This window comes from Canis lupus, chromosome X (assembly GCF_003254725.2).
Source record: "Canis lupus dingo isolate Sandy chromosome X, ASM325472v2, whole genome shotgun sequence".
In the NCBI taxonomy this organism is placed as follows: domain Eukaryota; kingdom Metazoa; phylum Chordata; class Mammalia; order Carnivora; family Canidae; genus Canis; species Canis lupus.
Genome location: NC_064281.1, coordinates 118,618,526 through 118,643,282, shown reverse-complemented (window position 1 = coordinate 118,643,282; position 24,757 = coordinate 118,618,526). Strand labels below are relative to the sequence as shown.

At 55.8% G+C, this 24,757-nt stretch overlaps 3 protein-coding genes and 1 long non-coding RNA gene across 7 annotated transcripts in view; 2 read left to right on the top strand and 2 right to left on the bottom strand.

The window, feature by feature from the left end:
- Positions 1-24,757, top strand: part of LOC112663802 (melanoma-associated antigen 10-like) — a 331,119-nt gene that overhangs the window by 179,962 nt on the left and 126,400 nt on the right. The gene's annotated exons all lie outside the window — the stretch shown is intronic.
- Positions 1-24,757, top strand: part of LOC125754692 (uncharacterized) — a 119,450-nt gene that overhangs the window by 53,059 nt on the left and 41,634 nt on the right. The window lies entirely within an intron of this gene.
- On the bottom strand, positions 13,693-16,126 carry LOC125754689 (heat shock transcription factor, X-linked-like). The gene is made up of 2 exons (XM_049107694.1): positions 15,992-16,126; positions 13,693-15,615 (listed from the first exon to the last, which is right to left on the bottom strand). Exons 1-2 carry the CDS (start codon positions 16,022-16,024, stop codon positions 15,118-15,120), a joined length of 531 nt encoding a protein of 176 aa, XP_048963651.1. The 5' UTR covers positions 16,025-16,126; the 3' UTR covers positions 13,693-15,117.
- The window catches only part of TMEM185A (transmembrane protein 185A), a 35,820-nt gene continuing 27,340 nt past the window's right edge, over positions 16,278-24,757 (bottom strand). For all 4 annotated transcript variants that reach the window (XM_025451622.3, XM_035711903.2, XM_025451442.3 and 1 more), the window contains exons 4-7: positions 23,064-23,147; positions 19,734-19,910; positions 19,077-19,200; positions 16,278-17,953 (exon numbers count right to left, since the gene is read on the bottom strand). In XM_025451622.3, coding sequence (XP_025307407.1) covers positions 17,709-17,953; positions 19,077-19,200; positions 19,734-19,910; positions 23,064-23,147 — 630 coding nt within the window. In that variant the 3' untranslated portion in view covers positions 16,278-17,708. The remainder of the gene's footprint in view (positions 17,954-19,076; positions 19,201-19,733; positions 19,911-23,063; positions 23,148-24,757) is intronic.

Sequence of the window (24,757 nt, the reverse complement as noted above, 5' to 3'; positions counted from 1 at the left end):
CCGGTAGTCTGCCCGAGGGGCCCAGGGTCAGCTAGGGCTGGAGGCGAGGATCCCCGAGGGACTGAGACCCCCGAGGGAGTGGGTTCCCAGGGAGCCCGGAGCACCACGGCCCTGCCCCTGCTTCAGCCTCGGGAGGCTGCCGGGGGTTGGACGAGTCCCGAGCTGCGTGGTCGCTTGCTTATGTGACAGGGCCTCCCACACCTGTGGCGGTTGGGCTGGAGCACTGCCTCCAGGGTGTGGGCTGCGGTGGGGTCAGGTGGAGTGGGAGGCAATGGCCCACGTGTGGCTGGTGGCCAAGGCCAGGACTACAGGGGAACTGCAGCCCTAGGAACGCAGCCTAGAGTGGGTCCTGGGAGCCCCCAGGGCCCGAGGACCTCCTGGGGCGTGCCCTGGCTTGCCAGCCAAGTCTCCTAGAGCCTGGGGAATTGGAGGAAGGAGCAGGGTTGCAGACTGCCCAGAGCCGACCCGGGGCCTGAGGGGATTGAAGGTGAGGACCAGAGGGAGGACTGACGGACCCTGGGCCCCAGCACGTGCAGTCCAGGGAAGAAGGAGGCCCCTGTGCAAGATGAGCCCATGCTACGGTCCTGATGTCCACCTCTGAGTGTTAGGGCCTGAGGGCTTGTGCTTCAAAGTAGCAGGACCTCGGGGTTGCTTGGTGAGGGTGTGTGTGGAGGGTGTATGGCCAGCGGGGAGTCAGGGTGAGGACCTTGGGGACGTCCTGGCTGGCCCCACCTGGCCCATGAGCCAAGAAGCCAGTGCAGTGGAGTGGGGCCCTGCCCTCTGGGCAGCCCACGGAGGATGGGAGAGATCTGGCCCTCAGTGGAATGCTCACTTGTCCCTGGGGCGGGTGGGGGCAGGAAGGTGGGCTGACCTGGGGTTGGTACGGTCTTGGTGTGAGGGGCACGTCTCCTCTATGGGAGGTTGGGGGCCCGGAGGAAGAGCAGGCCCTGGCAGGATAATGTTTCAGGGAGCGGAGGGCCTGGGCCTGAGGGTCTGGACTCAGGTCAGCAGAGGAGGCGGGTGCCCTGCCCTAGCCCTGGACCAGGCACTGGCGACAGTCGACGTGACATATGAGGGGATGCCTCCCACAGCAGGATCCCTAGGGACCAGGCCGCCCCAGCCGTTTGTGTGGGCCATGGGGAGAGGCGGGACAGGTGGCCCAACTGATTTCTCTGGACTTTGGCTGGTGGGGGGTCGTGGCAGGGGCCCTTGCAAGGAAGGTGCAAGGAGGGTAGCCTCAGGGCCAGCCGGAGAGTCTTCCCAGGCCTTGCGTGGGGTCCAGGTGAAGACCCAGAGGTGCCCCCATCCCAGCCCAGATGGAAGCCAGAGCTGGCCCATCCCTTATGCATGATCCAGGAAGAATCCTGGAGACTTTGGCAGGTGTGGCCAAGGCTGGGCCCCTGGCTTCCTCCTGTGGAGTGTTGGGGACCTGTGATCTTGCAGGGACAGTTTGGCCAGAGAAGGACAGGGCCGGGGCAGTCTTTTGAGAGGCTGAGGAGGGGACTCCCCACCTTGACTGCAGGAGACCTCCCAGAGAATGTGGCAGCCGTCCTGTCCACACTGGGCCCCAGGGCTGGGCTGGCAGTCTGCACCCTGAGGACCCTCCTCCTTCCCTCCTGCAGGGACTTCAAGAACTGGCAGCAGAGGCCTTGGTCTGAGGCGGGGGTCCCTCAGGACACAGAGGTGAGGAGGCGCGAGCCAGAGCCACTTGGCCAGGTGAAGTGCACGCTCTCTCTGAGCCTGATGTCAGGGGTTCTCCCAGCCCAACACAGGGGACCCCTCTGCAGGGGAGCCGGGCACGGCCCCCTGTCAGACCTGGTACCTCGGGGTGTCTTGGCCGGGCTGCCCCCTGACAAGCTCTCCCAACTCTGTCTTCAGGTTCAGCCCGAATCTGACACCATGCCCCTGAGGAATAGCAGCGAGCTTTGGAAGCAGGGAGAAGACCTAGAGGAGGCCGAGGGCCTGGGGATGCCCAGCTGTCTGGGGCTGAGGAGGAGGAGGAAGGGGAGGAGGAGGCTCCACCTTCCCCCTCTACCCCATCTCCCCCATACCACCTATCTCATCTCTCTCTATCCTCCTCCTCCTCCCCCTCCTCCTTCCCCTCCTCCTCCCCCTCCTCCTTGTCGTCTTGCCCTTCATTGTCCTTCTCTGGCATGGTCTTTGGCCCCCCAGAGGAGGGGTCTGCTACTCCCGCGGCCCTGAGTGCTCCCCAGAGCTCTCAGAGTGCCGACCGCTCCCCCAATGGTGGGGCAGCTGGTGGCCTTGGCCAGCCCGAGCCTCCTGGCCCCAGCGGCCCAGGGGAGGCGGGAGATGAGGAGCCCTTGGTGGAGGGCAGTTTCCGCATGAAGACGGCTGCCCTGGTGGTATTCCTGCTCCTCAAGTATCGCAACAAGCAGCCCACCAGCAAGGCAGAGATGCTGGAGGTCTTCACCCCAGAATACCAGGACGACTTCCCCGCCATCTTGAGCCAAGCGTCCATCTGCTTGCGGCTGGTCTTTGGCCTAGACGTGATTGAAGTGGATCCCAGGGAGCACTCCTACGTCCTCAACCCCATCCTGGGCCTCACCTGGGATGGGATGCTGAGCGATCAGTGGGGTATCCCCAAGACCAGCCTCCTGGGGCTGGTCCTGGGGTTGATCCTCCTGCAGGATGGATGTGTCCTCGAGGAGGAGGTGTGGGAGACTCCGGGGTTCACAGGGGTGGCGATGGCCAAGAGCACATAGTCTATCGGGAGCCCAGGGGCCACTTCACCAACGTGTGGGTGCAGGAAGGCTACCTGCAGTGCCGGCAGGTTGCGGACAGTGACCCTGCCCGCAACGAGTTCCTTGGGTGCCCAGGGCCTACGAAGAAACTAACAAGTTTCCACCGTAGCCACGTGAGTGTGCAAAGTAGTGACAATGAGATGTGATCCTGCCTTGGAAGCACCCACCCCACAGCTGGTGGGCACTTGGGGGCATTCTGTAGATGAGCCGCTGTGTCCCACAGAGAGGGCCAGTGGGCAGTCCTTCCTGCCACCTGACCCTTGGGTCTCCAAGACACGGCCATCAAACCCCTCAGGCCCCGCACGAGGTTCCTTTGGGAGGCCATCTGCCCGTTGCCCAGTGGCCGGGCCAGGATTGCGGGCGTCCTGCTCCTGGGGTCCAGCTGGCAGCCCCCATAGCCCCTGCTGCCTGCCCTGTCCTGTCTCTCCTGACCGTGGCCTCAGCCTGCAGACCTTTGGGCTTGGTCCTGTCTCCCCACTGCCAACTGCTCCCTCCCCAGTGCTGCTGCTCACGGCCACTCATCTTGCTGTCGGGGTCCCCAGACGGGGATCCCCTCTGCCTACCTGTGTTCCAGGGGTGCTGACCAGGCTGTGCCGCCGGCGGTGCATGTCCTAGGGGCCGGTAAATGACACTCCTAGCTGGTGACCCTGGCGACTGTGCCAGGTGGATATTCTCAGAGAACTCCTGGGTCATAGCCATAGTTCTGTGAAGCTGATGTCCTCATGAAGGCCACTGTGAGGTTGGCTCTCTGAGGCTGAGGCAGAGATGGGGTGTGTACCTATCAGCCATCCCCAGAGCTGCCGGGACCCTAGGGTCCCGAAATGGCACTTTGAGCAGAGGAAAGTGTAGTGGGTGACGGCGGTGGTAACCAGGATGCTCCCCCACACCCCGCAGGTCCCCAGGCTCACATGAGGATTTTGTAAGCAGCCGGGCAGGAGGGCCTTTGGGTCCCCAGGAGCCAGGCACTGCAGAAGGTCGGTTGCCCTACGAGAGGGGGGAGGAGGAGCACATGCCATCCTGAGGCTTGTGGCCTTGGCACAAGTCCCAGGAGCAGGCCCAGTGGGACAGTCCTGGGGGGAAGTGACTGCTGGGGCCCGGGGTTTGATCCAGGCCACCATGGACTGCTGACACTGAGCACTCAGGACGCCTGAGCACCAGCATGTGGGTCCTCGGGTAGGCATCTCTGGGATGCCAGGTCCTGTCCCACATTATCTGTATTCACACACAGCGGCCAGGTGTCTGGCAGTTGTCAGCAGGCCAAGGTGGATTATGCATGATGTCCCCTGTCCCCAGCAGGAAGTCCTGACGTTATGCAAATGCCTGAGCTGGTGTCCTGACAGGCTGGCACAAGGCACCTCAGCCATGGTCCTGCTCCTCAGGAGACCTCATTGCCGAGTGATGGCCATGCCTACTCTGAATGCACCCCCTTGGCTGGCCTCTGACCTGCTATCTGGCCTCCACCTGCCTGCCCTGTGTGACAAATACTGCTGGCACCTGCCCTGGGGTCATTCCTGGGCCCGACTTGGGCTTACCTGCCTGTCTTCAGGCACTGAGTTGGCCAAGCCAAGCTGGCCCCACCCTCAGAGAGAGCAGGAATGCCAAGGGTCCCCGGGACTGTCCCCTGTGGGGATGTAGTCGGGTCCTGAGACCCCCTGGGTTGTGTATTGATCTGCTGGCCTGTTGGGTGGCTGACGATTGGCCTGACCAGGGCAATGAGCCTGTGGGATGACATGGGGCCCCAGTCAGCTGGGAGACAAGGGGCCAGACTGGGCCAGGGTCAAGCCTGAGCCCCAGGGAGGTCCTCGAGGGGCCACAGCTCCTCCAGCCCCCTGCGTGTGCGATCCTCTCCCTCCTCCCACACTCAGTCCTGCCCCACACGGCCCCGGGTTTGGCAACCAAGTAGAACGGATGGTGACCCTGAGGCGCTGCTAAGAGGCCGCGTGGGCAGGGGTCTGTGTCAGGCTGTGGGTGGCATCGGTGCCCAGCCCTCCCACGGTCCCCCAATCATGGGACGTAAGCATTGGTACGATGTCCTCCCTGGAGGACAGGTGGACTCCTACTGATGGCAGTGAAGACCCTCAGGCCCAAGCCACCAGGCTTCGCCCTTGGAGGGCACTCAGCTGGATGGGGCATTGTACCGCTCCCCCTGCCCCTGATGGATGCTTCGCGAGGCTGACCCTGTGCATGGTCACAAGAGTCACACGGTCACAAGGGTGACACGGGAATAGTCTCCCTGTAAGGTCAAGCATTGCTGTGCATTGGGCAGGGTGACACCCGGACGTACAGGGCCCGGTCCACATTGGCATCTATGGACCCCGCAGTCGTTAGCGTGCGTCTTGGGCCTGCTTTCCCTGGGTGTGGAGATTGGGAACCAGGCAATGGTTGTCTTCTGATCCCTGGGTCCGGGGAGGAAGGAGGTCCTGCTCTCCCGGTGTGGATGTGTTACCCAGGCCTGTTCCCCACCCAGGTCACAAGTGAGCAAACGTGGTCCCTCTTGCCTGGAGCCAGCTAGCGTGACTGTCAGGTCCCTGGATGGGACACGGAGAGTCCAGCGCTGGGCTGGCCTCTAACGTCCCTGGGCTCCCTGTCCTGCTGTGGACGCTCAGCCCAGTTCTCAGAGCATGGTGGGGTCCCACCTGGAGGCTGTGGGGACGACGCCTGCTCCAATGCACCCCCAGGGATGCTCTGATGCCCCCTTCCCTGGACTGGCCCCTCCTGAGCATCCGGTTTACTCCAGGCTGCAGGGACGCAGCTAGGCAGCAGGTGGCTCATGGGGTGCTGAGCTGGGTCCTCGAGATGCCCTGGCCGAGAACAACACCTGCCCAGTACCCGTCGGCAAAGGCAGGACCGGGGGAGACCTCGTTGTGCGTGGCGTCTTTGGACAAGGCCTCGGAGTCCTGGGTGGGCCCACAGGGGCTTCTTCCACTGGTGAGGGTGGCGAGGAGCTCTGTGCGGACGCAGGACACAGGGGCACCTGTGTGCCAGGAAGGCCCCTTGGGACCCCCACGTGGAGGCTGCCAATGGACCTGGGCTCTGAGGGAGCCCCTGCCTCAGTCCCACTGAGCCAGAAGCAAGATGGGTTGTCACCTGGCCAGGCCTGCAGGGAGGGAGCGGGTCCTGAGTTGTGCGCGATGCGGAGGAGGTCAGAGTGGCAGCGGGGTCCGGCAACGAGCCGCCTGGGGGACAGAAGGCTGGAGTCACCCTGCGGAGGACACGCCCTGTCCATGTGTGTGTTGGCTTCGGCTCTTGCTTTTTAAAACGTGTTCATCATCCATTGAGTTCTGTACATTTCCGTGGACTAGATGTTGGAGAGTCTCGTGTGCACAGAAAGTGTGCTCGCCTTGCACAGAGTCTCCGGACCCTGCCGCCCCTGTTCCCCTGGTACTAGCATTGCAGATCTTGGGTCAGGGAGTTACGACTCGAGAGCTCTCTTCCTTGGGATAGTATGAGCTCAAGGTCACCAGGTCCTCAGATTGCCTCCATTTTCTGCTTGCTGCGCATGTTTCCATTCCAGCATCCCGTCCAGGGTGCCCCACCCCAGTGGGTGGTCGCGGCGTCTCCCTAAGCCTCCCCTTGGCTGCGGGAGTCTCTTGGATGCTGGTGTTGATGAGCTTGCCATTTCTGAGAAGTCTGGTCGCAGGCGCAGTAGGATGTCTGTCACCTGGGGTTGGAGAGATTTCTCCAGGCTTAGAGGGAGGCTGCAGCTTCTGGAGAGGAAGAGCACAGAGGAAAAGTGCATTTGTAGCACGCAGTCGGGAGGGTGAGGACAGATTAGGAGGAGGGTTTGCCTCTGTCCATGTTGACCTTGACCTTGTGGGGGAGGCAGAGGAGGTCAGGTGTCCCCAATGCAAAGTGACTCTTGGGCGTGCCTGTTCCACATTGCCCTGTGTGGCAGGAGTTCACTGCACAGCTCACCTCTGGGGTGAGGGACGATGCTCCCCCTCTTTGAGGGCAGAGTATCTACCCTGGTTCTCCAGAGTGTTCCCGTAGGGCAAATTTGTCTACTCCCATACAATTTTTCCTTTCCCATTCCATCACGTACTTCTCTCACTAGGGACTCAGAATGTTTCTTTGAGTTGTAGGTTACATTCCTAAATGACTTTATTTGGTCGGTCAGCTGCTCCCAGCGTCGCTCATTGAAAGGTGTCTCAGTTTCCCTTTGATGAACAATGTAGTTGGATTGGAGTTTTGTTTTGTTTTTTGTTTTTTGGTTTCTTTGTAACCAGGTCCCTACTTGGAGGCACCACAAGATACTCCAGATGCTCCAGGCTCCTTGGGAAATTAGAATATATGGATTTCTAGATTTCTAGATCTCTGTGTCTATATTATGTCTGACTCTCTCTCCATCTCTGTCTTTTTCTCCATTGCACAGGTGTCTGCCCCCGCTTCCTGACACAGGCTCCTCAAGCCCTTGTCCATGTGGGTGCTAGGAGGCTCTTTTGCCCTACCATGTAATCCTTGACCTGTGCTTTGACACAGGGCTCCTAAGCCCTTGTCAGCTCCCAAGCTATAGGAGCACGAGGGGCACCTTTTGTCCTAACCAGGGGCCCCGAGGGGGGCTCCAGGTGGCCCTAGATGCAGATTGCTCGCCAGAGAGATTAACCATAATTAGAAGGTTGGAAAGTTCAGCCCCATCCCACCATTCTCCAGAGTATGAGTGGCCCCGGACAAGCAATCAATAATCAATCATGACAACACGAGGAAGCCTCCATGAAATCCCAATATTAATGGGGTTTGGGGGCTTCCAGGAGAATGAACACCTCTACATTCCAGGAGAGTGGTGCACCCAAGTCCTCGGGCACAGGTGGGCCTGTGCTCAGGATCCTCCCAGGCCTCCCCTGGGGGTTGTCTTCACCTGGCCGCTCCTGCCCTCTACTAGAAGAGTAAACATGTTCCTCTGAGTTCCTTGAGCTGTTCTAGCAAATGTTCAGCTCCAGGGTGGGAGGGCCGAGAGAACCTCTGGTTTGTAGCCCTCTCAGTCAGAGCCGTGGGGAACCTGGGGACCTGCTCTATGGGACTGGCATCAACGGTGGGATGCGGTCTTGTGGGCCTGAGCCCCTGACCTGTAGGTCGTGGTGCTGTCTCCGTGTATAGAGTGTGGGAAGCGAATCACTAATGGAATCGGGACACCCAGCTGGTGCTGCAGGGAATCGCTTGGTGCGAGGGGTGGGGGAGGGAAAGCCCACAAAACTGTTAGATGTGTTTAGGGTGTGTCCGGTGTGTGGGAATAGAGGACAAGCTCATGGGGGGAACCGTGACGGTCTGTTAGTCGCTCATGTGGTGTATCTCCTGCCCCAGTCCGGAATCATCCTGACGTCTGAAGGCCCTGCTTACTTTCCTCCATGAATGGTTTAGAAGCCAAGATGTGCCTGCTGAGTGTGTTCCTTGCGACTGGGGTGTTACTAGTTCTTGGCCGTGTCTGCTGACAGAGCGGGGAAACCTATACACGGACCTCAGCCCTGTGTGTGTCCCTACACATTTCCTGTGCTGTGATCTACTGTTTCTACAGGAAGCTTCCCGTGGCCTCTTGCTGACCACCCCCACTCACATCCAGTTCCAGCTGGATCCTTGTTATCCTGGTTGATAAGTAAACATCCCTTTCAACAGTGAGAAACTCGGTTCCTCCCAGTGACCACCTTTTGCATACTTGTCCATTCCAGTGTTCTTGTCCGGTAGCATCAGCGGTGTTCACCTGTGTTCACCATCTCGGGGAGCAGCTCCATGGACTGGAACACTGTGCTTATGTCATCCCCTGGGGCTTTATTCCCGCAGAGTCCCCTGCCTCCAAAGCTCCTCAGCTCAGCAGGCCATTCCCTGGCCCCTCCCGTGACAGTGAGTGACAGATTTGTAATACTCCTGCCAGGGTTGGGTTCCTGGGACAGTCTGCGTGCCTCCCTGGGATTGCAGCGATGGTCGCTGTGATTGTCTGCACATGTGCACTGCACGTCCCTGAAGGTACCCTCTCGTGTGTGCGCTCTCTGGGTTTAGAGAAGCACGTGACACCGTAGAGCCACAGGTACAGGGTGGCACTGAATGGTTTCAGTGTCCTAATGTATCCCCAGCCTTCTGCTATCGGGTCCTTCTTCCCTTTGCCCAAACCCATGGTACTAGCCCATCTTTTCAACCCGTCCTGTCATTCAGCCTTTTCTAGTTGCCACACACTGGGACCCACAGGGTGCGGGACATTTAAGACTGATTGGGAGTAATTCGAATGCTCTTTCTCTCTCGGTGAGTCTAGCTAAAGGTGGTTCACATCTCTTGATCTTTTCAGAGAACAAACATTTGTTCACCTCAATCTTCTCTGTATTTCCTTTGTCTTTGTAAGGCGTTTACGTGCAGGGAGTCTCCCACCCAGTGTGGGGCTGCAATGTCAGAGCTGTGCGCTCCCCCGACGGAGCCAGCCGGGCACCCTGTTGTCTCTCTGTTCTGTTTCACCTCTGTGTATTCTGTTCTCTCTCACTGCCTTCCCTGTGCCTGCGTAGGGTTCACTTTGCTCTCTGGCCAGCTTCCCGGTGTTGAGGGGTAGGTGTGTGGGGTTTGTGTTTGTGTTGTTGGGCCTTTATAGCTGGAGAATTCTCGGGGCTGCTTTGGCCTCATCCCGTAAGCTTTGACACGCCTGCCAGGGTTTTTGTTCATTTCAAAGCATTTGCCAGTTTCCTGTTGACTCCTGCGGTGTCCACTGATCATTGTTAGGGACCGAATAGCCATGCCTCCCAGATTCACATGTTGCCACCATACGCCCGCACCTCCGAGTGTGTGTGTTGCTGGACTTTGGGCCTTCCACGTGCTGACTGGGTTCATAGGGAGTCAGTCAACATGAGCTCTGATGCCATATGGCTGGTGTCCTCGGGAAGAGTAGGTGGGGACGTGGGGAAGGCGACAGCACCTGGGGCATGCATGCACACATGCGGGAGGACCGTGTGCAGAGGTGGCAAGAGCGTGGCCACCTGCGGGAGGAACAGAGAGATCGCAAGCTTGCTGGCACTGTACCCTTCGACTCCCGGGATTCAGATCTGGGAGAGAACCCATGACTTTTGTCCTGGCAGCCGGGACACACACACTGGAGCATGTGGGAGTAGGCTGCTTGACTTCCAGCTCTTTGAAAACTTAGAGGAGGGCTCCCAGGGTCGAGAACCGTGCTCCTTCCACCTTGGCCAGGGAACATCCGCTGTGTGACGTTGGGGACAGATGGGCACAGTTGTTTTCCAGCCCTGGGGTCTCCTGGCGCCAGGCGAGGCTTGGGTTTCCCTCCTGATCTCTGGGCCACTCGGGCTCTGCTGTGTGGGAAGCCAGCCTTGTCCCCACAGTCCCTCATGTTCTCACAGGTCTGGAGGCTCCAAGTCTAAGAACCAGGCGTTGGACATCCGGTTTTTGGGGTGGGCAAGGCTCTCATCCCGGCTCGGAGAAGGCCATATCATGTTGCTGGGTCTCTCCCGGTGCCTCGCCTCTGTGTGCAGGTGGGGCGGGGAGGCAGATGTCCACGTGTCCTCTGCTTCTCCTGGGGATGCTAGCGCTGCAGGATTAGGGCTGATGACCCGCATGGCCTCGGTCAACCTCCCCTCTTCCAAGGGGCCTTCTCAGTACATCCAGTGGTGCCAGGGCGTAGGGCTGCACCAGAACAATTTGGAAGAGGACTAAGCTGGGTCCCTCACACAGGGTGGAGATGCCTCCTGGTTCTATTGGATTCTATTGGGAGCTTCTGTCCTTCCCGACTTTGGTCTGTGCGAGTACATTTTGGGGCTCTGCTAGGTTTCCCGGGAGGGCTCCAACCCCACTAGCTGTGGGACTGTGACCAGCAGGAGTGGGCAATGACACCAGGACAGACCCGGGGCTAGTCTGGCTCATCTGGTGGACGTACCATCCTTGGTACCTGAGCTCAACCCTAGCTCCACCCCCGCTGGGCTTGGACCCTGCTGTCGTGTCAAAACCGGGAAAGTCGGGATCCCTGGGTGGCGCAGGGATCCCTGGGTGGCGCAGCGGTTTGGCGCCTGCCTTTGGCCCAGGGCGCGATCCTGGAGACCCGGGATCGAATCCCACATCGGGCTCCCAGTGCATGGAGCCTGCTTCTCCCTCTGCCTGTGTCTCTGCCTCTCTCTCTCTCTCTGTGACTATCATAAATAAATAAAAAAAAAAAATTTAAAAAAAAAAAAAAAAAAAAAAAAAAAAAAAACCGGGAAAGTCACCTAGTCCCGCCCAGGGCCGGAGGCCTAAAAGTGGGCTCCGGCCTCCCTGTGCCCGTCCACAGGGGGTCCTGGGAGGCCAGGGCTGCCTCTGGCCTAGACTTGGGTCGAACCCTGGTCGGACCCTCCTGATGGAGGTCCGGGGCTCCCACTTCCCTCGCTGTGCCTCTGTGCATCCCGGGTGGCGGAGGTCACAGAGGAGCCTGGGGCTCCTGAAGAGCAGCTTGGCCTTTTTGCCAGGACCACCCTGGGGAGGAGGAGGCTCCTTTGCCCGGAGGCTTGGGGAGCACAGTGGACACGGCCCTTCCAGGGACCTGACAGTGAGGTCCATCCCAGCAACATGGCTGCCCGATCATTTCTGAGGACCTGTGTTGGGCCGAAGGTGGTTGCCCGGGGTACATCCCTGCACCTGTCACCACGCCACTGACCTCCTTGAGCCGGAGGTATGGACAAGACGCTGGTGGGGCCTCTCTGACACTTACCTGCTGGTGCACACTTCCCCGCAGAGGCCTTCCTCCTGAAGGTTCTCTCCAAACCCCGCCGCTGTCCCCCCCACCCCAGCGAGAGCCCAGTGCCCGAGCCCGGCGCCCGAGCCTCAGCCGGTGTCCATCCCCACAGGCCAAGCCCCTTTAGTGCCCCAGCCTGCTGGGGCTGTGGTCGACTTCTGCCGTTGATGTAGCTGAAGCGCCGGGAACGGACCAGGTGAGGAACCTCAGCACCTGGCCTCGGACTTCTCTGGGGCCCGCAGCCACCATCGGCGGTTGGGGCCGTGAGCTTGGCCACCAGGCCACAGAATGCAAGCTGCCCCCTAGCTGGAGACATGCCACTCTGCCCGAGCGTCATCCACATGGTGGCCTCACACCCCTGAAGGCCCAGCAGGCCACCGGCTCACGGGAAGGCCAACCACCTTTCTGGAGGACCAAGAATAGGAGACCTGTGGGTCTGCGGCTCCCAGGGGCCCAGTGCTGAGGCCCAGTGGGGCGGGCAAATCCATGCTAATCGGGAAGTTTGGAGGAGGAGGCACTAGTAGGCAGACTGGAGAACTAGGGACAGGGTGGGCAGGGGCAGCTGGCTCTGCCGTGTAGCTCCGGCCAGGGTCCCCTGGCATCACCCCCTTCCCTCGCAGCCGGGTAGGGGGACGATTTGAGGCAAAGCAACACCAACCAAGCTCTGTGCGGACGCTTGGGAGGGTTCTGGAGAAAACTCCTTGCACCTCCCCACCCATGGGCTTTATCTGAATCTCCAGCCCCAGGTGTCTGGCTTTTGAGAGTGGCCTGGATCGGGAAGTGGTTTTCCTTTCAGGGAAGGATGTGTAAGAATAATTCTTCCCCTGCCAGAGTGTAGAGATGAGGCCCAAAATCAGATTCTGGGCCCACTCCACCGACCTCTGTCCTCTGTGGGGAGGGGGCCTCTCGGGGGCAGCGCAGGCTCCTTCCCCATCTTGTGTCATAACCCACTCGTGGGATGGGGCGCTGAGGGCTGTCCCTAGCAGTGGGTTGTGACGGCCGCCATGAGGCTTGAGAGGGGAAGATCCACAGAGCTCCTGCTCCTAAGCTCACTGCCACGCCATCCTGGCCTAGAGGATTTTCTGTCTTTGCTCCCTTGCACAACCCCAACTTGGGCCCCACGTTCCGCAGGATGCCAGCTGCACTAGCTGTGTGCGAATGACGGATCTCGTGCTTTCTAACTCTTTTGGTGTAATAGAGATATTGTGCTTCTGTGTCTTGTGTATGTTGATCAAAGGCCCTCGATCCTGCGCTGGGCTCTCAGGGACACGGACAACCCCAGGGATAAGTCGGCAGCAGCTCCAGGTCTGCAGGGCAGGAATGCTTTGTGCTTTCTCAGCAGGGAGAACGAGTATGTGGAGTGCGTAGCCTACACAATGACCTCGTTTTTGCCAATTAGAGCTGGCTTTTCTGCCGTAGTGTTGTCTTGAACCCCTCGACCTGCAGTGTTCCACAGGAGTCACGAGGTCTTAAGTCAGTTGCGCCATGACGTGACCTCCCCCCACTGGAGGATGGGAAATTGGTCTGAACAGGAAGAGCTGGAACAGGAGGCAGGGTTAGGAGAGGCCCCACCAGCAGACAGGTGCCGGAGGAGGCCGGGATGAGTTGAGGGTTGTCCAGACGTGTAACCCGGGATTCCCGATCCAGGCCCAGGGCACGGGCCTCACTTTACATACCAGACCCATGCTTTGCTGGGTTGGGCCGGGCTGACCTCGCACAACAGGGAGTGTGTATGTGCATGTGTGTGCCCATGTGTGCATGCGGGTGCATGCACGCATGTTTTAAACATGAGTTGGTGAGGATAGGTTACGGATAGTAACCCTGGGCCCAGGTCGAGCTGCCCGGGAATGGGGGTAGGAAGCAAAGGCTGATTGTCTTAACTTTAGCAATTTTGGGCTTTTCCTGGCTTCCAGAGAGACCATAAGACACAGCTCCTTTGCGGTGCCCAGAGCCAGAGTCCTGTCCTGCTGCAGCAGTGATTAGGGTCATGGTAGCGAAAGGATAAAAAAGGAGGTTTTCCTCACCGTGCGGCCAGACCGCCACAAACCTACTTCACTTGTGTTCAAACGGGGTACATACCCTGGAACGCATTGTGGGGTGCATGTCTGCCCCTGGGTCCCTATCTCCTCTGTTGCAGCCCCCTCTCGTGACCCCATTTGTCTGGGTTTTGTAGGACTTCATGCATGGCTTTCCCTTTTTGGGCCAGGTCTTGGGTCCTTAAATCTTGGTTCTTCCTTACCCCTCTTCTATCCACCCTGCCAAGAAAAGCCCCACACTCTGAAGAAGCAAAGAACACTTCCTCCCTCCTTCCCCATCTCCTGTGTGGAGACCATTGCTGGGTGTGACTCATACTAATACACTTGTATTTGCATGGAGTGAACCTGCTTTAGTCTCCGGTCTGACGGTAGAGGGAAGCAGAAGCAATGAAGGGAGACTTGCATGTACACAGGAGCTGTGGAAGACCCAGAAAGGGGAGCTGAAGGTCACACAGGAAATTTTACGCAGGTGCTAGAAGCTTCTGTCAACGTGGCCGCAAGGCCCTTTAACAGGCGACAGGCGCATGTACCTCCCTTTGGACTGCCACAAACCAAAGCTTTGTGTGAAATCTCCAATTTCTTGGGGTGGTCGGAGGGGGTGCATCTGGAAAGCTGTAGCTGCCTGCTCCCTTCCCCTCAGCTCTGAACTGCAGGACCCTGGGCCCTACGGGGCTAGACCCCTTCCAGCTCTGGGGAGAGTTTATTTGCTGGGTGATGTTGCTAGGCGGGCACTTCTTTTCCACTTGCTAGTGTCTTGTAACACACATGCTGACTCTTTTCCCTCCTCTCTTCACCCCGGGAAAATACAATAAAAACCTATTGCTACTGGAAAAAAAAAAAGCCTCAGAAACTTAGCAAGGAACAGAGGAATAGGACACCTGGGAGGCTCAGTGGTTGGGTGCCTGCATTTGGCTTGGGGCGTGATCTCGGGGTCCTGGGATCTAGTCCAACTTCAGGCTCCCTGCAGGTAGCCTGCTTCTCCCTCTGCCTGTGTCTCTGCCTCCTCTCTTTCAGTGTATCTCAAGAATAAATAAATAAAATCGTTAAAAAATTTAAAAGTAAATGTATGATTATAAATGTTTTGAGAGAGGGATTCCCAGGTCCAGTTGCTGGGGCAAAAGTCAAGTGTAGGTGCTACCGTTTGGGTACCAGCGAGCACCCCTGCACTGCAACGCTTGAGGGTTCTGGGGGACGCTGTCCCCACCCGCATCTTGGTGCTGGGGACCGGGGGGCACCTGTGAGCCCTCCGCTCCAGGGAGACCTGACATCCTGGTGTGGGGAACGCGAAGGCCCTGTGGGACCCAGGCCCCCACTCGACAGGGAAATGGGCCTGCTGCGCAGGAGCACAAGGCCCTGGTTAGCCCTGGGCCCTGATGCCCGGTGTTTGGGCCCGCCCAGCGCCTCCACACACCTCTGTTGGAGCAGAGGCGGGACCTCTGGCACCTAAGTGAGCATGCAGGGCCCCACACATGACAGCGGTGGACTGTGATCCATCCTCACCCAGGGCAGCAGTCAGAGCTCTGGTCGCCTGGCTGCTTGGCAAGAAACGTGCCAGAGGCCAGGAGCACCTGGCTTCAGCAGACAACGGCCCGGTCACCATCCAGTTTATTGCCCTGCCCGAGGTCCGAGCCCTCTAGCTGCGGTAGGGAGAGCTGTAGGGGCAGTCTGGGCGCCCAGCCATAGGTGGCAGGTATCCCAGGAAACAGTGGCACACCGGGCAGTAGGGGAACGGGCCCAGGGAAGGAGGTATGGGGGGCATGGGGGCGACGGGCCCTGCAGCCACAATGGGCAAACACGAGTGGCACAAAGGTAGCAGCTCGGCCACGGGGAGCACCAGGGGCAGAGGGCGCCTGGCTGCCGCCCCGAGGATGGCGGGAGGGGCGGACTCGCTCCTGACCTGGGTGGTTGGAAGGTCTTGCTCTGGGCCACCTGCAGGCTCCCGCTGCTGCTCCCCCTGGTGCTCTCTGGGGGCCAGGAGCTCCTCTGGTGGCCTGCTGGCGGGCTCCGCCTCTGCTGGGCTTCCTAACTCTTCCGCCTTGTCCTCATCTTGCCTTTGGGCTGCCTTCTCGCCCACTCTCCTCTTCTTCAGCAGGTGGGGGCAGTCCTTCCTGAAGAGAGGGCTGCTGTAGAACTGTAATTGAGGTTCCAAATGGAAAGGGGGACAGAAACTCCAGGTCATGGCAGGGCCTGGGGCACCGGCAAGATGGCTCTGAGCCCCTCTGGGCTCTCAGCCAAGTGTCCCAGGGCCTCCCTCTCCGGGGGTTGCAGCCCCAAAGGAAAGCTGTGCACCTGCTGTCGCCTAGGCCTCATTCGCTGACTTGAAAGCCCCAGCGCCTTTGGCGAGGACAAGAGCCACCTGACCTGGGATTGCAGACAAGCCCACAGGGGAGTGGGGTTGGGGCTTCCTGAAGGAGCATTAGGGGACACTCAACTGCCCCCCAGCGAGCTAGCCAGTAATCACATGGCATTTTATGGCAATGTAAGCGGTTCTCAGCCTCTAGTCTCACCAGGCGATGCCTCGGGGCCACCAAAGTGCCCATTTCAGGGTAGACTGTCTCAAGCCTTGAGAATCCTCTCGGAAGGCTCCTCAGCTGTAACAAGGTGGCTCCATGGTCCCCAGCCAGAGGTCGAGTCTCCAGGGTGTCCGTCTTTCCCTCTACACTCTGTCCGTTCAGGCTGTACCTGAGGACTCATCAGAGATGTTTGGCCACCCCGGGCCACCCGAGGCCATGTGCACGCTGGCTGGGAGTTCCTGTGTCCTGGACCACATCTAAAGTAAGATGCACACGGTAGCATGGAAAAGGAGGAATCGGTTTATTGAACAGCTGCAGGGAGCAAAACTAGTGGACTGCGCCACCTTTGTCACACACCAGGGAGGGAAGGCTTTGCCACTCCAGATGCTCCCCCTCTCCCCCGGAGATGGCAGTCTGTCGGGACCCAGGCCCTGGGGTACCCGGGGTGCTGGGCATCAGTGGGGCCAGGCTGAGACACGTCAGCAGCTCCCTGCATTAAACCCTCCCCTCCTCTCCTGGGTGAGATGGTCGGTGCCCCTTTCCCTCCTGTAACAAACGGCTGCTTGTTCTCAGGCAGGAGGCTCTCCGCCTGGAGGATCTGAGTCCCTCTTTGCTCATTCAGGGCTCTCCTAGCAGCTCTCGGAAGGACTGTGTTCTTAGTTAAAAGCCTGGGGCATCCGGAAGGCTTTTTGTTTGGGGTAGACAAAAGGCCTCAGACCTTTGCAATTCCACAATCCAGTGGCTCTTCCCAGTCTCCGCAAGTCCAGCACTCTAGTTGCAGGTCATGCTGGATAGTTTTCTGACAAATGAGTATTCCCAGTACGCAGGAAAAGCATAAACCATTTCTTGCTTATTGTGGCTGTTCTGGCAGTAGCAGCTACTGTGTATGTGGAGGATTTCAGGGGGGAAATGATGATGTCCCATTAAGGGGTGACACCCCCTTTGTAGGACAGGTGTGCCAGCAGCTTTCTACTTCTGCAACAGAACACGTATATCTCCAATACAAGCTCGTAAAAAAATACTTTAACAGAATATACTGTACAGAACTAGGATTTAACACGGTATATTACAATGCTAAAATATTTGTATAAATACTATACAGGCTCGGAATCACTCCATTAGAAAGGGCTCACCAATGAGGCCATTAAAAACTGCTGTCAGCCTCACTGGAAGAGCAACTACTTCCACAGCAGGAACACAAACAGTAATAATGACAGTGGGTACTGGAGCTCGATGCCCTCAAGGAATATTTAGGTTCCTACTGACTATTCTGCAACAGCAGACGCTAAGCTACGTACTGAGGCCAGCCTGGTTTAAAAAAACCTTTTCAAAGAACACTTTTGATGGGAATTTTAGCACTTTGAAAACCAATTCCTCCTGTGGCCTGATCAGCCACCCCTAAGAGATCCAAGTTGGCTCCTGAGGCACCTGCCCAGAGGGGGTTGCTTTCTCCATGTCCCTCGTGCTCCCTCCATCACACCCACGGCTGCCGACACACACCCCACCCCAGCCCGGCTGCATGTGCCAGTCACCTGCCATTTGTGTGTCCCATCATGGCGAGTCACTGGTAGGCATTGAGTGCAAACAAGACATGAGATGGAAGTCCCCAGAGCCCCAGCTCCAGTTCTGGGTGGGGTAAACAAAGACGCAGAGGAGGGTAGAAGAGAGTGTGTGCCCCAGTCCACTGGCGTTCTGCCCGCGGGAGTGGTATCTAATCTGGCATTTCAATATTTAATTTGGGAGGTGGGAGGACATATTTCCCAGGGCTCTGGGTGATAACCACCCTGGTCTTCTTACGGAACATCGGGGCAATCTTAGGAGGTTCTGGAACGGGTGTTTCTTCTGTTTCCTCATTATCTTCATGGTGGAGGTCATAGGAGATGTTCCCATATTCTCTCAAAAACGGGAAGAGTTCAAGCAGAAACTGACAGAAATCCTTGCGAATCCCAAACCACCCTGAAAAACAAGGATGCACTTGCTTACCACACTGGCCTCCATGGGATCTGCTGTGGCTGTGCTACCCTGAACAGGAAGTTTTACTTGGACCACGTAACCCTTTCTCCCGATGCCTTAGAAATGACAACTAAGCAAGGCCTGGATACCCATGAAGGGCAAGAAGATGGGCCTGTGGCTCGCAGCTCTCTAAGCGGGGCTCCCGGGCTGGCCCACTGCGACCCCATTAGAGATCAGAAAGTGGGGGAGGTGGGGTGGTCCACTGACACAGGCCTCCCGGGTGCTCTGATGGGGGTCCCAGCAGTCAGGACTGCTCTAGCGAGCCTCAGACACATTCCCGAGGCATTGGAACTACGTCAGCATCCTCTCGCCTTCCCTATCTGGGATATGCTCACATGCGACAGAGAATGTCACCGGAAAAAGGGACTTGTCAGCATCTGGCAGGCACTGGTCCAGGCCAGCCGGCAACCCGAGCTCACAGGGCCCTCTCACAGCTGCTCCTCCAAGGCTTTGTTTGTGCTACCTATACCACAGGACCATCCACTCAGTGCTGGCTCTCCCAGTGCACCCCCCACCATCCCCTGGCTTCCAGAATGGCATGCTCTGGGGCTACCTGCAAAGGAGCTTATGGTCTAGTGAGGAAAGGACTCTTGTCAAAGATCACTTCAAAACTGAGTGTCCCATCACACAGGTGGAGAGAAGGGAGAGCAAGCAGGGCCCCACTGACAAGACACAGTGATGTCGGGAATGTCCCTTGGGAGAGCAGGGCGAGGCACAGAACCTGAGTGGACTCCCAGGGTTTGGAGGGTGATGTGGATTTTTATCTAGTCCTCAGGAGCCCCTGGAAAGCAGGTAACTTCATCCTCATGTTGCAGCAGAGGGGACAGGGCTGAGAGGCCTACCTCAAATGGCACAGTGTGCCATAGGAAGGGCATGGTGCAGGTCAGAGAAAGCAAGGTTGACAGCGCACTCTTCCCTCAGAATATTCCAGGCCTTCCTCAGGCCTACATTTCCTCTGTGACCTCCCTAACTGGGACTCTCAGGCTCATTGTTCATAGAATGGGGCCACATGCACACATGCACAGAGACACACAGGTCGAGGGCTTCCGAAGTGCTGAGTACATACAGTGGTTTCCTCCCTTCTGTCCAAAGGTGGTTGCCATCAGAGTGATCAAGGAGAGCCAAAGAGGGACAAATATTGGGATACAAGAGAATGCGTTGTGGCCATCCAGTTTGTGAACCAACAGGATCTAAGGAAAGAGAAACAGGTGAGGTCCTATTGATAAAGCATCTGAGGACGGACAATGTCTAAGGCCAGTCCAGCCCTCCCTTGTCAGGTCTCACAAGGGGTAAGGTCAGCTCCACAGAAGACTACAGATACGCTCTATCTTGTGGGGTAGCATGACACCTACTTTCATGTCCTTCTTCAGGACCAAGCAGAATCTGTATACTTGGGAGGCTTCCAACAGCAGGACTGTTATGGGAAGCTCCTTCTGGTGATCGTTCTGAGGAGTCAACGGTGCCCATTCTATAATTCTGCACAGAATGCTAACGAAAAATAACCAATTCTCTTTCTAGATATAGACAAATCCACACGTACTGATGCATCACGGCCACAAGGACTCACTTCTCACTGCCAGTCCCCCAAAAGAAAGGATGCTCTAATTTTGGCATCATGCCCTCCATCCCCACCCCCATCTACCGTGCTTTCTAGGTATACAGAGTGCTGTCACAGGACAGGGAGGGACCCAAGGCCTGAGAAGTTCTGCTGTCGAAAGCTTACCTCAAAAGTAAGGAGAGGCACGACGATCGTCATCCAGCTCAGTGCCATTGTTATGTGTGTCCTTCGCTGTTCTGCAATCACATCCATGGAACGCAGGAACAGGACAGACCACACAATGTAATAGAGGACCACCAGGCACAGAAAGGACATGAGAATCCAGAGAGGGACACACACGACCTGAGGGAAGGAGGAGAGAGAAAAATCTTTATAGTTTGTGCCCAGTACCTGAAGGGAGGCATAGCCAACCCCCTGCCGGACATCTGCAGTTAAGACAGTGCAAACATGAGTGAGGATGGCCGCCAAGCATCCCAGGACTGTGGGGACACTGGCTCAGGGCCACCGCCTGCTCCAGGACATGCTCTGCCATGGGCCACACTTGGGGAGAAGAGCTTGGTGGTTGCCCTTCTAAGATATGCTCTCACTCAGCCTGCACCTGGCTCTGCTGCAAGGGAAGCAGAGCAGTCTGCCACCCTCAGCACACCCTCTCCACAGCTGTTTGCCCATCCTGCTGGAGGCACCATGGTGGTAGACTGTGGGGCCCATGCCCCTGGGAACTTCAGCTGCCCTCCGCTCACAGGTGCAGTGACGCTGAGAGTGCTCTGCCGCCCAGTCCCTGCCCCCTCGCCAAGGCGGGTCCCATGTCTGCTGCTGTTGCACCAGAAACACCTTGCTTCACCTCCACATGAGCCCACGGGAGAAGCCCAAGGGGCCTCACCAGGCTCCCTGGTTAGATCATTCTCCCTCCTGCGCTGCTCCTTGGATCTGTCATCCCTGTCTTATGTTATCACACGGTCAATTGCTTTCTTTTGGTGTACAGTCCTATGACTTTTCACACATACGTGTGTAGAGCTGTGTAACCCCAGGCAGGACACAGGACAGCTTCTCCACCCCACAGGACTCCCTCATGCTGCCCCCTCACTGTGTCCTACCCTCACCCCACCCCCAACCCCTGGCAACCACTGATCCACTCCCTATCACTACACTTGTGTTTGTTCAAGAGCACGATGTACATAGCATCACACAGCATGTCACCTTCTGAGACTGCCTTCTCTCAATCCACAGAACGTCTGTGAGGTTCCTCCACGTTGTTACATATAACGACAGCCTGTTTCTTTTTATTGCCAAGTGGCATTCCATAGAATGGGGGCACCCACTGCCTGTTTGTCCAGCCACCCGTGGAAGGAAATGTGGGTGCTTTCCCGCTTTTGGCTGTCACAAATAAAGCTGCTACAAACACTAACACATGGGTTTTTGTATGGCTGTACATTTTCATTTTCTAGGGGAAATACCCCGGATCAGCATTGCCAAATCACATTCACTCCAGTCTGTGTCAGAGTGCCTCTACAATTCGGCAATCCCAGCAGCGAGGTGCCAGCATCCCTGCCCTCCACACCCTCACCTGCACTCCACGCTGTTTAGCTTTGCCATTCTGATGACTGTACTGTGGACCTCATCCTGGTTTTTATTTGCCTTTCCCTACTGGGTAAGGATATTCTGTTTGTGCGCTTACTTGCCACATGTATATCCTCTTTGTGAATTATCTCTTCAGGTCTCTTGCCAATCTTAAAATGAGGTTTTTTTGTTTGTTTGTTTGTTTGTTTTTTAGTTTTGAGAGTTTAGATGTTTTGGATACAAGTCCTCAGCTGGATATGTGCCTTGCGAATATTTTTTTCTTACTCTGTGGCCTGTCTTTTCATTCATTTCATTTCCATTCTGACCTTCTCTTATGGACCTTACTGTTAGTGTCACTTTTAGGGACTCCTCATCGAACCCCAGGCCCCAAAGGTTTTCTCCTATGTTTTCTTCAGACACTTTTTTGGTTTTCCATTTTGTTTTTACACCTAGGACTTGAATTGCTGTGTGGTTTTTAATCCTCTCTAGTAGCTTGGAGTTCCTGATGGTAGATTTTGCTATAAAATCTATGGAGAGTCTCCTTCCTATGCCCCTTCTCACTTAGCCACACTCACATGGGGGCCTCCTTCAGGTGGAATGCTAGGGAGCGAAGTGGCCTCCCATGGTCTCTCTTGGTCACTGCAAGAAGCATGCACTCAGACTGTTCCATCTGCTGGGACCTGCCCAGAACTGGGGCTGGAAAAAAATCTCTTCACTCACCTACAGAAAACATTCATAATTCTTTTTTTTTTTTATATTCATAATTCTTAATCTTTTTTTTTTCTGATTGCACCTTACACTAAAAGTTTGTCTGATATTTGTTTCCTCCACATCACAACAGAAAATCCTGAACCCAATTACCATGCTCCAGATATACCACTCTAAGGATGTAGGACAGGTACCTGAACTTTTTAATCATAATTGTTTTATCAAAGACTTTGGGCAGAGGTGAAGAGTCTTGCCTTTATTCATTATGGAGATGACTATGTTCCCTTATTTTCTTCCCTGTCACCAAATGAATATTTTTTTTGGTATACTTGTTACTTTTTAAAAAGGTAAACCATGTTCATAACAGAAAATGTCTTATATGCAAAAGTACACATCAAGCAACACTGATATGACCTCATCTCCCAGAGGCACATCTTCCACCTCAGTTCTCACCTGCTTTCTAGGCATTCATAGTTGGAAGTCTAAGTCCTACTGGATTCTCTAATTTGTAGCTTACATGTATATATGATTACATATGTTTGTATCTAGACTGATCCATCCTCCTATCCACCTGCCCTTCTCTCCATCTATGCAGTCAGTTTTAACCAAACACCCAAAAACTGAAGGAACAGGTTCCAAGCATGACTTGGACCTTGCCCCGGGCAGGAATGTAAAGTGGCACAACTTTTTTGACAAGCAAGTTGACAGTATAGTTTGTATTTAAAACCTCAAAAAGTTCCCACCCTCTGGCCCAGTAATATGCTCTCTGGAGTCTTTCCTAAGAAAACAATGAAAAAAATTAGGCAAAGACTTTTAGGCACAAAAATATATGTTATATCGTGATTTATAATCACACTGGTATCAACTTCAGTGTTTGGAAGGAAGGGATGGTTTGGTAAATGCGTTTGAAGAATACTACATCAATTAAACTTTAAAAATTATGTTTACAAAGACCTTTTATTGCCATGGGAAAATGCTTCAGATGCATTAGGATAAGAGAGCAGCACACAAAACCGTGTGCATAGCACAGGCTCAGCTACCTTCACAAAGCAATAACCTCCAGCACAGGAAACCCCAAACACTAGCCATACTCTCTCCCAGTGGGTTACGGGTGATTATCATTCTATTACCTAAGCTCGTCTGTCTTTTCCAAGTTTTCTACAATGAACACAAATTACTTTTATAATTAAAAAAAGAAAAGTTTATTTAAGGATTTAAAAAGTTACATACAAGCCAGGGCCAGTGGATGATCTTGTCCAGTCTTAAGGCAATGAATATAAACTGCAGGATGTTGACAGAACACAGTATTTCTAACTAAAAATGAAGAGAAGAATCAGTTAAACAAAGTAAAAGTTGCATTCAATACTGCAATTATTTGGTTAACACACTAAAAGGCAATGCAAATTATAATATGGTAAAAGCTTTATTAAGTTATACTGGGACCTCTTGATCTTCAGCATCAAAGGAGTGAAGCAATGCAGCAGCAAAGAGAAACCTGTCCCCCACCCCAAGTCTCCTGCCTCGTGCCCTCTGCTTACTGGCTGCCCTGCCCTTTATGTGCTCTCTACCAAACAATCATCTTGTTTCCAGGTTCGTTGAATAGAGGCAATCTGTGGCAGGCACTCCAAGCATCCTTCCTGCCCCCACCCACAAATCTCTATTCCATACCTGTACTTCCTTCTCATACCCAGGGCTCAGCTCTGCATCCCACCCCTTCCTTTCTGGCTCCTTGAGGAGCCTGTCACATCCGGACATCAATTCTTTACCTCATCTTTAATCCTGCCCTTTCAACTGATCCCTCCCGGAAGCACAGAAACAAATTCAGCTCAGTCCCTTTAAACACAAAAGAACCCCAAGACCAAATGAGCCCATCCCTCCCTCAAGCTTGTATCCCTCCCAGTGCTAGCACTTGGCTTTGTGAGACATCATGGGTGCTCAGGCCCTCATGGCCTCCCTTGCCATTCTGAGCTCTCAGCACTGTGGCCCAGCCTCCAGCCCTGATCACTGGCAACTGCTTCATCAAGGTTCCCAATGCCAGATCATCCTATGGGGCACATGTGTGGCATCTCTATGAACCCTGCACGGTTTCGCCCTCCTCCTGATGCTCTAGGTAGCTCTTTTTCAGTACCCTCCTCTCCTTGAACCCTGATGCCCCCCAGAACCTTCAACCCAGTCTTCCGTCTCTGTGAGAGACACAGCCACAAATCTGTGTGCGTTCACTCGCTCAGCCTGCTGTCCATGGCCCTGACTGGCGTGACTGCCTGCTGGCTGTTGCTACCAGCTGCCCCTGATACAGCCTTCTTGCTGCATCCCAGGCCCAGCTCTCGTAGAGATGCCGCAGTCAGAGCCAGCCTCAGACTGAGTCCATTAACTGCTCACACCTTTACCCTGTCCCACTCCCTTCCAGAGAGTCCCACTCCCTTCCAGAGCCTCCCACCTTGCTGTAAGGCACCATGGCAGCCCAATCACCTGAGCCACACCACCAGCAAGCACCCTGTATTCCTCTTCCCACCCCTGAAAGCTGTTACCATGTCCTGTCTTCTCTACCACCCCAACAGCTACTGCCTTGTCAGGCCTCTCTCCTCACCAGTGCCCCCAAATGCCTCCAAAGCCTCCCACCCCCCCACTAGCCTCCCAGTCTGGAAGGCTCTCTGTTCCTGCCACTGCCTGCAAAATGAAAATCACAGGAAGCTGACTGATCTGGCCTAGAGTTTTCCCAAAGTGGTCAGTTCACAGGGCATTCAGTGAGGGAGCCATTCTTTCCTAGGCCTCTGGGCTGAAAGAAATCCTTAACAAGTTCCATTGGATTAAGTAATTAAATCTAAACTTCACATTTATATCATTGGTAGCCGTCTAAAAAAATAATAAAAGTCATATAAATCAAAAGGAAAAATGATTTTTATTTCATTCCTAAATAACCACAA

Bases quoted from the DNA above. Each gene is read 5' to 3' on its own strand.
- LOC125754689 (XM_049107694.1), bottom strand. From the start codon at position 16,024: ATGGGCACTTTGGTGGCCCCGAGGCATCGCCTG. The intron at 15,616-15,991 runs GTGAGACTAGAG...CCTCAATTACAG, and splicing joins TGGCCCCGAGGCATCGCCTG to TTCTACAGCAGCCCTCTCTT.